This window comes from Manis javanica, chromosome 7 (assembly GCF_040802235.1).
Source record: "Manis javanica isolate MJ-LG chromosome 7, MJ_LKY, whole genome shotgun sequence".
NCBI classification, from domain to species: Eukaryota; Metazoa; Chordata; class Mammalia; order Pholidota; family Manidae; genus Manis; species Manis javanica.
In genome coordinates, this window is record NC_133162.1 from 78638609 (window position 1) to 78651553 (window position 12945).

At 46.5% G+C, this 12945-nt stretch overlaps 1 protein-coding gene and 1 non-coding gene across 5 annotated transcripts; both read left to right on the forward strand.

Annotated features, from left to right (window-relative positions):
- The first annotated feature begins 1943 nt into the window (after nt 1-1943).
- Nucleotides 1944-2050, forward strand: LOC118968580 (U6 spliceosomal RNA). The gene has a single exon (XR_005056314.1). It is a non-coding gene; the product is annotated as a U6 spliceosomal RNA (small nuclear RNA).
- A 1554-nt stretch (nt 2051-3604) lies between these two features.
- ZNF488 (zinc finger protein 488) lies at nt 3605-12737 on the forward strand. 4 transcript variants are annotated; one of them, XM_036999331.2, is made up of 3 exons: nt 3605-3737; nt 9816-9954; nt 10462-12737. In XM_036999331.2, exon 3 carries the CDS (start codon nt 10615-10617, stop codon nt 11575-11577), a length of 963 nt encoding a protein of 320 aa, XP_036855226.2. In that variant the 5' UTR covers nt 3605-3737; nt 9816-9954; nt 10462-10614; the 3' UTR covers nt 11578-12737. The 4 variants fall into 4 exon arrangements, with proteins under 4 accessions (XP_036855226.2, XP_036855227.2, XP_073097302.1 ...); XM_036999332.2 differs by having other exon boundaries at nt 9816-9895; XM_073241201.1 differs by having other exon boundaries at nt 9816-12737.
- The last annotated feature ends 208 nt before the right edge of the window (nt 12738-12945 follow it).

Here is a 12945-nt window from a genome sequence, read left to right on the forward strand (position 1 = left end):
GCAGTCTCCATGGAGACTAGGGGGAGTCAGGGGCAGTCCCACCTGGGATGCTGGCATGAGGCAGCTCTGAGCCTGCATCCTATGGCCTCTCCAGCCTCTGGGCTGCTTCCTCCAGCCTCTACAAGCCACCCCCTTTCAGGAGACTGCATATCACAGGCCTTCCCTGCTCTCCATGCAGGGATGATTTTAAGGATGACAGGAATGGAGAGAAAGGGCTTTGGGAACCAAAGAGCCCTTCAAATATAGGGACAGTCATACCACTGTTGCCATTGAATAAGTAGTATTTATTCTCAGCCCAACACAGGAAGTGAAAATGGAAGCAAGATCATCTCTCCGGACCTGAGACCCCACCCCACTTCCTTCTGTGAGAGCCACAAGGTGCCTAACCGACAGCCCAGCTCCCCAGGGCTCCAGACAGACAGACCAAAGTGTCCTGGAAGTGCACATAAATGCAACAGCCACTAGAACTGTGAGAAAATAAATTTGTTTTTTCACAGCAATTTGGCCATTTATTCACATATATTGGTATACATTTCTTCAGAGTATGTTTGACTTTTGTATTTCTGCTCTATCTGTAGTTATACCTTCTTTTAAAATTTTTGATAGTAAATCTTTTATTAAAATTTCATGGAGTGGCTATAAGGAAAACAGTGTTTAGAAAAGCTCCTAGGGGAGATTATAATTTTTAAAAAAAGAAGCACTGTTGTACTTTACAGTCAATTTCATTAGACCACTACCTAAATCAGTAGTTTCACTTTGCTTTTGATGTTATTACTATCTTTTGCTTCATTTTTCACATATTTTTCACTTATAAAATCTCCTCCACTTTATTTTCTTGGGTTTAGCCATCTTACTCTTTTTCTATAGTTTTAGGTCAATTATTAGCTCATGTATTTTCACTCTTTCTTTTCTGTAAATAACCCTTTTGGGCCACAAATTTTCCTCTTGGTGTCTCACTGTACATCCTTAATTTTCACATATTTTATTGTATTGCCATCTGATTTTAAGAATATTTTAATTTTGATTTGTTTTGGTCCATAATTATTAACAGGTGTGATTTAAAATTTTTAACTGTATGTGCTTTTTCAAAAATTATTTTTGTCATTGATGTCAAAACTAATTGCACTGTGACCTGAGAACATGATCTTTCTGATATTATTTCTTTGAATTTTATTGAGACTTGTTTTAATATGTGACTGGATAGAGGATTCTTACAAGCCCATTAGACCAAATGTATTGAGTTGGTGAAATCTCCTATGTTTTAGGTAATACTTTTCTTTTTGACAGACATGTGTAAATTTCTCAGTGTAACAGTGAATTTGACAACTTTCTCCTTATCATTTATCATTTTTACTTTCTTAGGTACATGCCAGCTTGTAATTTTTATGGTTTTCTGGAAAATGAAGTCTTTCATTAGGAACTTACCCTATTTAACCCTCATATGGTTTTTCTGTGTTGAAGATTCCAGCCTTTTAGTTTGCCCAGAATCTCTGACATATCTTTCTTATTCTTTTACAGTTAACTTTTTCATATCCTATGTATTAGGTGTGTCTCCTTCATAAAGTATATATTATTACCATACAAAAAAGGCAACAATGTGCCAAGCACTGTCTTTCGTAAGTCAAGTCCATTTATGTTGTGGAGGTCATGAAAATGCACCACTCAGATTTCTGATGGCAAGAAGTATAACTGTGGGGAGGATGCTCTGGGGGCCCATCACCTACCACCACAATCCACCCCATATTCACACAGAGGCAACACCCCTGCTGCCAGCCAGGAACTGAGCCCACAGGGGCACTGATGCAGGCCCAGGCCTAGAAGAGCCTAGGCTCCTTTGATGGCTCCCCAGTGCGCATGGTTAAAATCTTCTTGCAGCTTTCTACCCTCTGAGATGCCACACCCAACCCTACTTCATTCTCTCCAACCTTTAAAATAATTATCTCATGCTCGCTTCAGCAGCACATATACTAAAATTGGAACGATACAGAGAAGATTAGCATGGCTCCTGCGCAAGGATGACACACAAATTCATGAAGCATATCAGGGCTTTTAGCAATAAAAATTCTCTGTATTGGTGATTGTCCTTGTGATTATCAGTATATATCTACGTTGTTAAAGGTATTTACAGTACTTGGTGGATTTTTCAACTCCTCTGTGCACCCTTGTTCTTGGAACTCCACTCCTGTCATCTTAGTTTCCTTCATCCTGAAATATATTCTTAAGTACTTCTTTCACCAACATTGTGTGAGTGATAAACTTACTAAGCTTTGTACATCAGAATATACCTCTGCTTTGTGCTCACTGCTGAGTAACAAGGCAGTGAGAAATAGGATTCTATGTGGACAGTTCATTTCCAAGTTCGTCCTGGAAGTTCTGTGATTTTACTATGGCTGTGTGTGGGCTCATGTTTTTGGGATATGATGTCTCATTTCCACCTTCATTAATGATCTCTCCACAGAAGTTTTGCTTTTGGGACCATGGATATGATGTCTCATTTCCACCTTCATTAATGATCTCTCCACAGAAGTTTTGCTTTTGGGACCATTCCACAAAGCTTTAATGTATGTTCTAAATTAGCTTCCCAGAGTGTTAGCATAATTTTATTCCTTTACAATCTTATCTCTGTAACAGACACTCCAAAGCCTTGAAGAAAAGCAAAGAGCCTTATCACCTTATGTCTCCATGCTCGCTACCCACAAGAGCATCCAAGACATGGAAGGAAGGAAAGGAAGGAAGGGCTGGTTTCCCTTTCTTCCTCAGTGTAACTTGCTCTGCACCCCCAATTGAATTCAAGCAATGTCACCCACACACCTGGTTGCACTGCAACTATTCTGGTTACCTGGGACTCTACTCCTATCTCTCTCTCCTCTCACTATAGGGCAGAGCCCCAGGGCATTCAAGCCCTGGCATGAATGGATCCCACTCCGAAGCCATTCCCTCCAGCCCCTTGCCCCCTTCTGCCATTGCCTGTCCTATTGACGATGAGTAGTTAGGTTCCCTGGCACCTTTGCATTCTGTGAAGTCACAGAACTCACCATTACCTGGCACAACGCTGCCATTCACGAAACGGAGGAGGCTCTGGCATGGTAGAGTCACAGGGAGAGCTCCAGTGGAGTCAGGGAGCTGCGAAAAAACGACTTGCGGGGCCTCTTGGCCGAGAAGGGGCAGGGGAATCCCCAGCGCCCATGGGTTCTCCCGAGCGCCCATGGGGTCTCTAGGCGGCGCACGGAGGATACGTCGACGCGGGGCGCGGTTCACCGGGGCTGCCATTGCAGCTGTCGCCTAGGTCCCGAAGACCCTTGAGAGGAGGAGTCGCGGCGCCCAAGGCGAGTGAGCTGCGGCAAGCGCAGCCTCCGCTGTGGCCCGGGGCCTCCAGGACGTCCTCCTCAGCCCCACAGCTCGAGGCAGCAGGCACCCGCTGCATCGGCGGGCCGGGCGCGGAGCTGAGTCCGCGGGAGGGCCGGGCTGCCAGGGGCCGAGTGAAGGCGTGCGCCTGGGCGTCAGGATCAATCTCCCGCAAGCAGCCAGGTCTTCGCTGCGGCGTCTGTTCGCAGACCCGCCCCCGAAGTAGCCCTGGGTGGGGCGAGCCCGCGGCCCCGCCCCGGTCCGGGAAGGCGGGGTCCGGCGGGCCCCCAGGGCTCGAGAGCCGAGTTCCCACCCAAGGCTTGTGGCGCCAGACCTGCCAGCGCCGGGGCTGCAAACCTATCTCCCTCGCCCAGCGCGGAAGGAGAGCGAAGGTGAGACTCGCCGTCCTGGCCCCGGTACCCTTCCGCCAGGGGGCGTGGGCATCGGGATTCATCTCCCTCCTGCCAGCCTTTCCCAGGACAGAGTTCTCAGGGCTGCCTCTGACTGACCATTTCTTTTCTTTCTTCTGCCTCCAGCTTTCTCCATCTGCGTCTATTTCTTTTTTCTCCCCGTGCCACCCCTGTCCCTGCCCTTTGCCTCAGTTTTCTGTCTTCTTGTCTCTTCGTGTTTTTCTCTTTCTCACTTTTTCTTGTCTATCTCTTTATCATCTATTTCCCCTGTCCTACCCCTTTCTCTTTTTACTTCTCTTTCCGTCTCTCTGGGTCTTCCCTTCTCCCTGCTTCCCTCCTTCATCAATAATTCCGCCTTTGATTTCTTTTTCATCATCCTAGGTCATTTTTGGGTTGCAGTGCTTTTCATTCATCCATGCACCCATCCACTCATCCCGTGTTGCCCCCTTATTCTCACCAGAGCTTGTGCTGGTTATTAGAGTAATAATGATGTATCTGCCTCAGATCCTTTCTCCAACAGTTTGTATCCAAAGATTTGGGCAAGTAGCTTGTTCAGTGTCTGTTTTGGGAAAAGTACATAAATGATCAATTTATAAATCTCTGAGTTTTCATGCTGAGTTGAAAGAAAACACCTGGCTTTACAGACAAGGCGTTGATTGAATCTGTTCCTTGACATTTGCCTGATAATAGGCACAGACAGCACACCAGGAAGCTAAACCCTGCAGGAACATTTAAGGGACTGCGGAGCCCATGCCATCCTCCTATGCAGTCAGTGCAAGGTTGGGGGGCCGGATTCAGAGCTCCATCTGCGTCTATTTTTTTTTCTCCCCGTGCCACCCCTGTCCCTGCCCTTTGCCTCGGTTTTCTGTCTCCTTATCTCTTCGTGTTTTTCTCTTTCTCACTTTTTCTTGTCTATCTCTTTATTATCTATTTCCTCTGTCCTACCCCTTTCTCTTTTTACTTCTCTTTCCGTCTCTCTGGGTCTACTCTTTGTGAGTAGACAAAAGGGAAGCCAGGGCTTTGCATGTGAACCACTTGGGTGAGAGTTGAAATAAGAATTGTACAGTTCTAAAATATATACTTGTCAATGCTGCTGATGAGCAGAAATTAAGTTACATAATTACTGTTGAATGAAGACAGGCATTTTACAGCAATTGTTGAGACATTTGAAATTAATGTTTTTTTGTCCATTGGGTAGGACCACCAAGGTGAAAATATTTCATCTTAATATGAAAGAATCCTTAGACACATAGTAAGTGAAGGAGTTTAGAAAAACAAAACATTCATTTTTGAAGAATAAAATACAAGTATTGTCTATTAAAGCATTTTTACTTGTTAAAAATTTAATCTTGTTAGAGGCATGATTTCATTATTTAATATTTTATGACATATACTTATGTATTCAAACACACAAATACACATACATACTATATATACTATGTTGTAAAAAGAAAACTTGATTACTGTGGAAGCTATTACCACCTAACACTTAAAGCATTAGGTTCTTACAAATAAATAATTTAATCTATCCTTTTAGTTTATTATGATTTTTAATGATAATTTAGCTTATTTTACTTTTCATTTGATGAGAAAGGAAATATTCCAGTAGATAAATCAAACAGAAAAAAATGAACAAAAATTAAACATGGTGGAAAAGGATTGCAGTGGGTTTAGTGAAAGAAGTTTTTCATTTTAGCTCAAAGAACATGTTTGGCAAATTCATAGGTATGTGGAACTTTGATTTGGGAGACTATTTTCTGGATTGAAGAGTTAAGTTGTGTCTGAAGTCATTTAACCACCTACTACCAATGTATCCGAATTGCGGGGGCGGGGGGGGGGGGGAGTGAGCATGAATGGGATACTCTGCACATAATTTTGAAATGTTATGTTTGCTTTGCTTAGCAGATTTTTTTCCCCCAGAAATCCAGGAGGTAACTTTTCTTTAAAACAGATAATCACACCAATTTTTAAAATTCAGAGCTAATTCTTGAGCTGCAATGCTTTAAAATTTCTTTTTCTTCTTTAAGTAGGCAGAATCTCTCCTTCCTAATAGGTGATGCTACTGTTGGCATCAGGTAGAGGTCTGGCCAAGCCATCTGATAAAAGTCAGTGCCGTGGACTCTTCCCCTAAAGGCTGTCACTAGAATTGGCCTGCATGGTCAAGTTGTTTTAGGACTCCAGCCAACCTTATTGTGGGCTTGTGGCTGGCTGCATCCTGAGAATCCTGCATTTGGTTTTGCTTGAACACAGCAGGCATTGCTGCTGGAGGGATGTAGGCATAGCGAGACACAAAGCCTGTGGAGGCTGGCTGGGAAGCCTTCCCTCTCCCAGCCACCAGTCAGCCTCCAGGAAAGCCTGGATAACTCTTCAATTTTTAAATTTTCCAGGGTTCCAGGGCTAGGAGGATGCTTAGCAAATGTGTGTTTCCTTTCTTAGGAAAAACCCGGGACTCAGAATCCATGTGTATAAGAGGTAGAAAGAGGATTATGTTCCAGAATCTTCCAGGGTGCCTAAAAAACATCTCAACCATCTAGGAATCCAAGTAGAGCACACAAGTAGAGGGAGGGCCACCACAAGGTTGAGTCCGACTCCTTTGCTAGTGTGGTAGTTGATAAGTTGTGAGGGCTGGCTGGGAAGTATATTGATAAATTTATGCTACCCAACATTTATTAAGCCAGATTGTCTCTAGTACTTTAGCTGTATTAATCCATCTAATATTTACAACTGCAAATGAAGTGGACACCAAAGTGGTCCTTTTTTACAGATGAAGTAACAGGCAGGGAGAGGATCAGCACCTTTCCCATGGTGACAGGATTGGTAAGAGTGGAGCCAGTTATGATTCAGGCGTCTGACCTGAGAGCCTGTACACTAAACCCCTGTAAGATGTAACCTTCAATGGTTACGTAGGACAGTTTGGTTATGGCATGAACATAAAGGTAAGAATATATGTAGGAGAATGTGGCCAGTGGTTCCCAGATGAAGGAATGCTCAGAGTCTGCAGTCAGAGCCTTGGGTATGGGTACTATAGAAACATGTGCTATTAACAATGTGTGATGGGGTGAGGTATCACCTCTCAAAATGTAACATTTCCCATGTTGGTCAGTAGATCCCTGGTTGGTGGCCCAAAAAGATTGGCAGCCTGAAGGAGAAATATCTCCCAGTAGGGAAGGTCAGACACCCTGTCGACTTGGGGAGCTCAGTTTTACAAGGTTTCAAAGATCATCACTTCATGTTCCCATGATCTAAGGGCTCAGGAAAGGTTGGAGAATCTGGGATTTAAATCATGTTCTTTCAACAGCAAGACCTTGGGGTGGTACTGAAAGATGTCTGTGTGATTCAGAGGGTTTTCTTGCTGAGCTCAGACTGAAAAGAATGAAGAACAACAAGAAAGACGCCTTTCAGGACACACACAACTGAGCAACCAAGATGAGTAAATGGTGTCAGCGGGGAAGAGCCCAGAATGAACTGAGGCTGTTGAGGAGAGCGGAGGACAGTAAAGTGTCCCCTAATATTGCATGGAAGCACAGAGAACAAGGGCTGAATAGATCCACTCACTGCCAGGGCAGCTGGTGTCTGTAGAAGGGGAAGGAGGACAGAGAAGCTCTGCTTTTCCCAGTGATCGTCTGGACAGAGAACCACCTCCAGTTGTAAAGGGGCTTGGTTGGTCCCAGGAGGAAGGAAGAGTGAGGCAAGGAGCACCAAACTGCTGTGCATGTGGTCTCCTGACCCAGAACTCACTGGCCAGGATATGGAGTGATCCCAGAAATGGCATCATACATCTACAGAGGTGATTTGAGAGGTCAGGGATCGTGGGAGAGGTGCGTGAAGCCTGGTGCTGGATGAGACTCAAAAGTCTGATGTTAACTCTGGGAAAGAGCCTATGAGTCCCTTGGCAAGAAGAGATGGGCATTAGGCTGGCAGGGCCTCACTGGGGACACACCATGTCAGACTCACTTCATTTGTCATTTTGATCTGGTGATTGCCACAGACAGACTGCACTGAAGTTAGGTGGGATCCCAGTTTTGTAGGACTTTCCTTGTATTTGCCTGAGCGACCTTAACCCAGTAGTGCTGATGCATGTGAGCGCGGGGACCCTCGGGAGGCTAGGTGGCATGCCGGAGGTCCCCGGCCAGTCCAGTACCCTCCTCTTCCTCTTTCTACCCTTGTCCTCCACCTCCTTTCTTCTTCCTATATGTTCATTTCCTCCATTTCTTCCTCTTCCTCTTCCTTCCTTCCTCCTACCTCTTCCCCTTCCTCCTCCTCCTTTTTCTTCTCTTTATCTCTTCCTTTTTGTTCCTCCTCCTCATTCCATTATCAATATCATTAGTAGTATTGTTATATCATCCCCTTTACTCCTTTCTCCTCCTCATTATTATTATATCTTCATCTACTCTTATTCTTTAGTAGTAGTAGGTGCCTCCTATTCTTGCTGTTTTCATCATTATTATTAAGATTTGGATGATAGCATTGACGGAGCATGAATTTTGGTGGATATCTAACACAACAATTGGCAGAATCCAGGCCCCAAAAGGTCTCAGAAAGCTGGACAGCTGCGCCACACTTAATAATGTGGCATTCCACAGGTTGGAGATGAGTGCACTTGGGTTGAGATATTCAACTTCCTGCATGTGGTTGCTGTGAAATTCCATGAAATAAAGTGTATGAAGCCTCTGAAATGTAGATACATATGTTGTATTAAGTCATTAAACAGTGACTTCTTTGTCAATATTGTGAAGCATACTGGTAGCAAATGTGGTGATGAGGAAAGGGTTGTCATATCTGTGTTCAGGGCAGTCTGGAGACTAGTGACAGCAGGGCTTACACAGCTGTGTTTGGCAAAAGTTGCCTTTGCTGTGAAGGTGGCCAAGTGGGGCTGTGTGCAAAGGGATGCAGGGGTGCAGTGAACCAGGTGGACAGCAGGGCGGGCTCCTGCTCAGGCTTGGGAAGACATTATGTGGTTCTAAACTGTTACCTGAAGAACTGTCTGATAGAAATGGTGGAGGTGACGTGTGTGTAAGCCTCTGTGTGTGTGTGTGTGAGTATATGTGTATGTGTGTAAGTATGTGTGTATTTGAGTGAGTGTGTATGCGTGTGAAGATGTGTGACTGTGTGCAGGTGAGGGTGTGAGTGTTTCTGGGTGTGTATGTGTCTTTGTGTGAGCTCATGGAAGCTCAGCAATAGAGCTTCAAGCAGACCAGTTATTTGAGAATAGGGGAAAAATGGCTTCATTCTAATTGGAGACGTACACTGGTAGATCTGGAAAGGACTGTGGAGATCATTTAGTCCAGCACTTGTTTATAGATGGGAAAATGAGGCTGAGAGAGGTGGACTGTTGTGGTGCCCTCTGCCTCTTCAAGAAACATTGGCAGCACGAATCTTTGGTGGCTGCAACATCCCCTTCGAGGAACTTGTTTGGAAAGGACATTAGGAGTGGCTCAGATTGCCCTGGTGGCACACTGATTGGACTGGGTGCTCACTGCAGGGGGCAGCATGGGGGCACATGGGCTTTGGGGCACACCCTTGGGTTTTAATCGCAGCTGTTTGTCATCCTTGCAGAGGACATAAGGCCTGGTGCTGAGCCTTTTAGAACCCATGTTGTCCTCATCTGAGAAGCGGTTGGTAACCCTTCAGGTGGAGTGAAGACAAAGAGCTGACATGCACAGTGCCTGTCAAGTCCCATGCCCCTAAGACAGAGAGAATGGGCAGGGTACCTTGGGGCTGCAGGAAAGCAAGAGGAAAGAGCTGACATGAGCCACATGGTGTTTATCTATGACAAGCCCAAAGAGGAAAGAGCTCAGCAGCCCACTTCCCAGGGTCCTCCTGAGCCCTAGGGGCAAGTATTTCAAATGATGAAAACTCAGACCACTTAGGGTCTAGTTCATCCAGTACGGCTCTCCAGCTGAGGGGAATGTTTGAAGATGGGCCTCCTAGTTTCAAGAAATCATTGGTGGAGCCAATTAGAAAAGGGCAGGGGTGAATGCCTCCCCAGCAGGGCTGATGGCACCCTCTTCTTCTTGGTGCCACCCTCACAATATGGCCCTGTTGTGTCTCCCTTCCAAGCCATGAGCAGTTTGAGGTCAAAGTGGAGGCTGGTCCACCTGAGTATGCCCAGCAGGTTGGCACAAGAGGACAGTTGACAGGTGAGCGGAGGAGAAGGAAATGGATTGATGTGTGAGGAGAACCAAATGGGGCACTTCTGGTGAGTAGAGACAGGGGAGACCTTCGCTTGCTCCAGGGGCAGGGCCAGGTGGAGAGGTGGCTGCCCCCTAGGTGTGGGACTGGTGGCCAGGCACAACCCCAGAGCTGCCTATCATGCCTGCACGTTTGCTGTCCAGCTTTTACCTTCTGAACACCTGTGCTGCAGGAGTTCCTGTCTCCAGCTGCTTAAAGTGTCCTGGCACTCATGACAATTTAGGGAAAATATTAGTATGCTGAGCAGCAAGAAATGAAAACTACCTTAAATTGGGGTGCAAACATGTTGGAGTTGCCCACCAAGTCAGAACTGGCCTGTGGACGCCTTGTGTACTCTGCTAATGTAGTGGCTGCTGCTAGGATGCTGGCAGCATTGGGGGCAGCCTGCAGGGGAGAGACGGTGGCAAAGCGCTCTGAGTCAGAGCAAGCTGCTGCCTCTGTAGTAGTCAGGATTCTTTAGATGCAAATGAGTGAAAAGTGCCTGCCTCACTGACATTGCTTCCTCCCTCTACAGAGTCCTGGGGTCCAGGTGTGGCTGGCCCATCTGTCACATTAGAGGTCTTCAATTTCATGGCTCCTCCCTGAGTGAACCCTGCAGACCGCCAAAACCTTGAAGACTGACAGCAGCTGGAGTTGTGTCAGCTGGCCCACGCCCTACCTAGTCAACATGGCTGCTGGGAAGGGGGCTCTGTGGAGCCCTTCAGTTGAAAACACACAGCGGCTGGGTAAACCCAAGCAGGGTCAGGGCTGCAAGCTGGTGCTGCTGGAGAAAAGAAACTGCCTGAGCTCTGGAGCTGCCACGGGCAGTGGTGGCCAGGATGATGCCCATGGTGAGCTGGCATTGTCAGCAACCCCAGGCATGCTCAAACTGGGAAAGCCACTGGCCCGGAAAGTGTGCTTAGAACAGGGACAGAGTGCCTTCAGGGAGGTGCCTCAGCTCAAGAAGAGGCTAGAAGATGGGCAGCAAAAGGAGAAAGAGCATGATGTCCCTGAAGGTCAGCAGCTGACTCGGGATGTCCCCAGGGATCCAGCTGGCAACATGGTCTTTGCTGTGTGGCCCAGCCAAGGCCAAGGGGAGCAGAGAAGCGCCTTCAGCAAACCAGCCAGGTGTCCAGCAGGGAGACCTGGGCGAACAACCTCTGTCTCCCAGGCAGGCAGACCTGCAGATGCCCTGGGGGAGCTGTTAGGACTGAACACGGTAGATGTTCCTTGTTGGGGTCGACTTTCAAATTCCAAGGTTTTGGTGGGTCATTTCTGGAAACTCCAAACCTTGCCACAAAATGCTCCTCTCTGCAGCTCCTTCCTGGGTGCCCCTACACTATGGCTAAAGCATGCCAGGGCCCAAATGCCCATGCCCTCCTCCTCCTCCTCCACTGCCTCTTGGGCCCTCCTGCCACCCACGTTCACTTCCCTGGGCCCATCTACCCAGAACTGGTGTGCGAAGTGCAACCTCTCCTTTCACCTGACCTCTGACCTGGTCTTCCACATGCGTTCCCACCACAAAAAAGAGCATGTGGGGCCTGACCTGCATTCTAAGAAGCTGAGGGAGGATGCTGTCACATGCCCCATTTGCCATGAGTATTTCCGGGAGCGCCACCATCTCTCCCGACACATGACTTCTCACAGTTAAGAGGTGGCTGTGCACCAAACCTCTAGGTACAGCCCCCAGCATTTGACAGTGAGGCAGAGATGGCTCACTAGGGTTTCCTTGGGAAAGACTGGTCACAGTTGTCTGCAGGGTCGTCTGCCTCTGAGTTTTTATATGAAAAGCTTGGTCAGAATTTGAAAAAGACAGCCCTTGGCTATGATGTGCTTTGAAGGAAATAAAGTCCTGAAATAAAATGATGTACTTTGCTAATCCAGGATGTTGGGACTACTAGGCACAAAGTGTTTCTAACAGCTTCAAGAATGGGGCCCTGCTGTGTCACCATTTCTTTTTCTTTCTATGGAGGCAAGTTCAGCACTCAACAAAGGCTTGGGAGGCAGACAAATCTGGATTCAAATCTTGGGCCTTTCATGTACTAGCCCTGACCTTGGACAAACTGCTTTAACCATCTGAGCCCCAGATGGAGATGTAAAATGGAGATGATGACTCCTGTGTTTTAGGGATGCTGTCAGGGTTAGGTGGGCAGATGTGTGGAAAATGGTCAGCATAGTGCCTGGCACAGTGCCATTATTGAATAAATGATATTTATTATTGTCCAGATCAGTCAGCTGTTACTACATCACAAAATTGCAGTGGCAAACAACTGAAATCAATTTTTCTTACTCGAGGGTCAGTGGGTTGGCTTGGGTTGAGCTGTCTTGTCTGGGCTTAGGTTGTAAGCCTAAGCCAGTTGTAATACAACCTGCCCTTAGGCTGCAGGTTGTATTTAGGTTCATACTGCTTTCCTGGAACCGACTGGCTAGCCAGGTCATGCTTTTTTCATGGTTTGAAGTTCCAAGTACACAAGCACATCTCAAGTCTCTGCTTGGGTCACTTCCATTAATATCCTCATGGCCAAAACAAGTCAGTGGCAAGTCCAAAGTTCATGGGTGAAATGTGCACACTGCCCACTGTGAAGCCATGAGGAGGGAATGTGTGTGTAATCACACCACACTGGCATGAAGAGCTGGAACCAGTAATTCAGCAACCAACACCAGGTCCACGGTTCTCCACTTTTTGAATATATGAAAAGGGAAAAATGGAGCAACACATCCACGCACACACTCCTTAGAGGTCAGGAAGTGAACATTTGTGAAAGCTTAAGACAAAACTTTGGAAGAACTGGGAGAATTCTTATCTGCTCTGTATCTCATTTCTCTTAGTAAATATTCTATTTATCTGTGTTTGTCCTGGCAAAACTCAGGTCATAAACCCTGATGTAATGCAGGTTGGGTTTATTTCCATCAGTGGGGTCTTATGGCTGGTTTCCACCTCACTTTCAGGATTTATTCATTTTACCTGCAACTTTCAACCCTCTGGTGGGGCCTGTCACAGAGCTCAGGTTTGTGGTTG

Coding starts and splice junctions, on each gene's coding strand:
- ZNF488 (XM_073241201.1), top strand. CDS start 10,615: ATGGCTGCTGGGAAGGGGGCTCTGTGGAGCCCTTCAGTTGAAAACACA.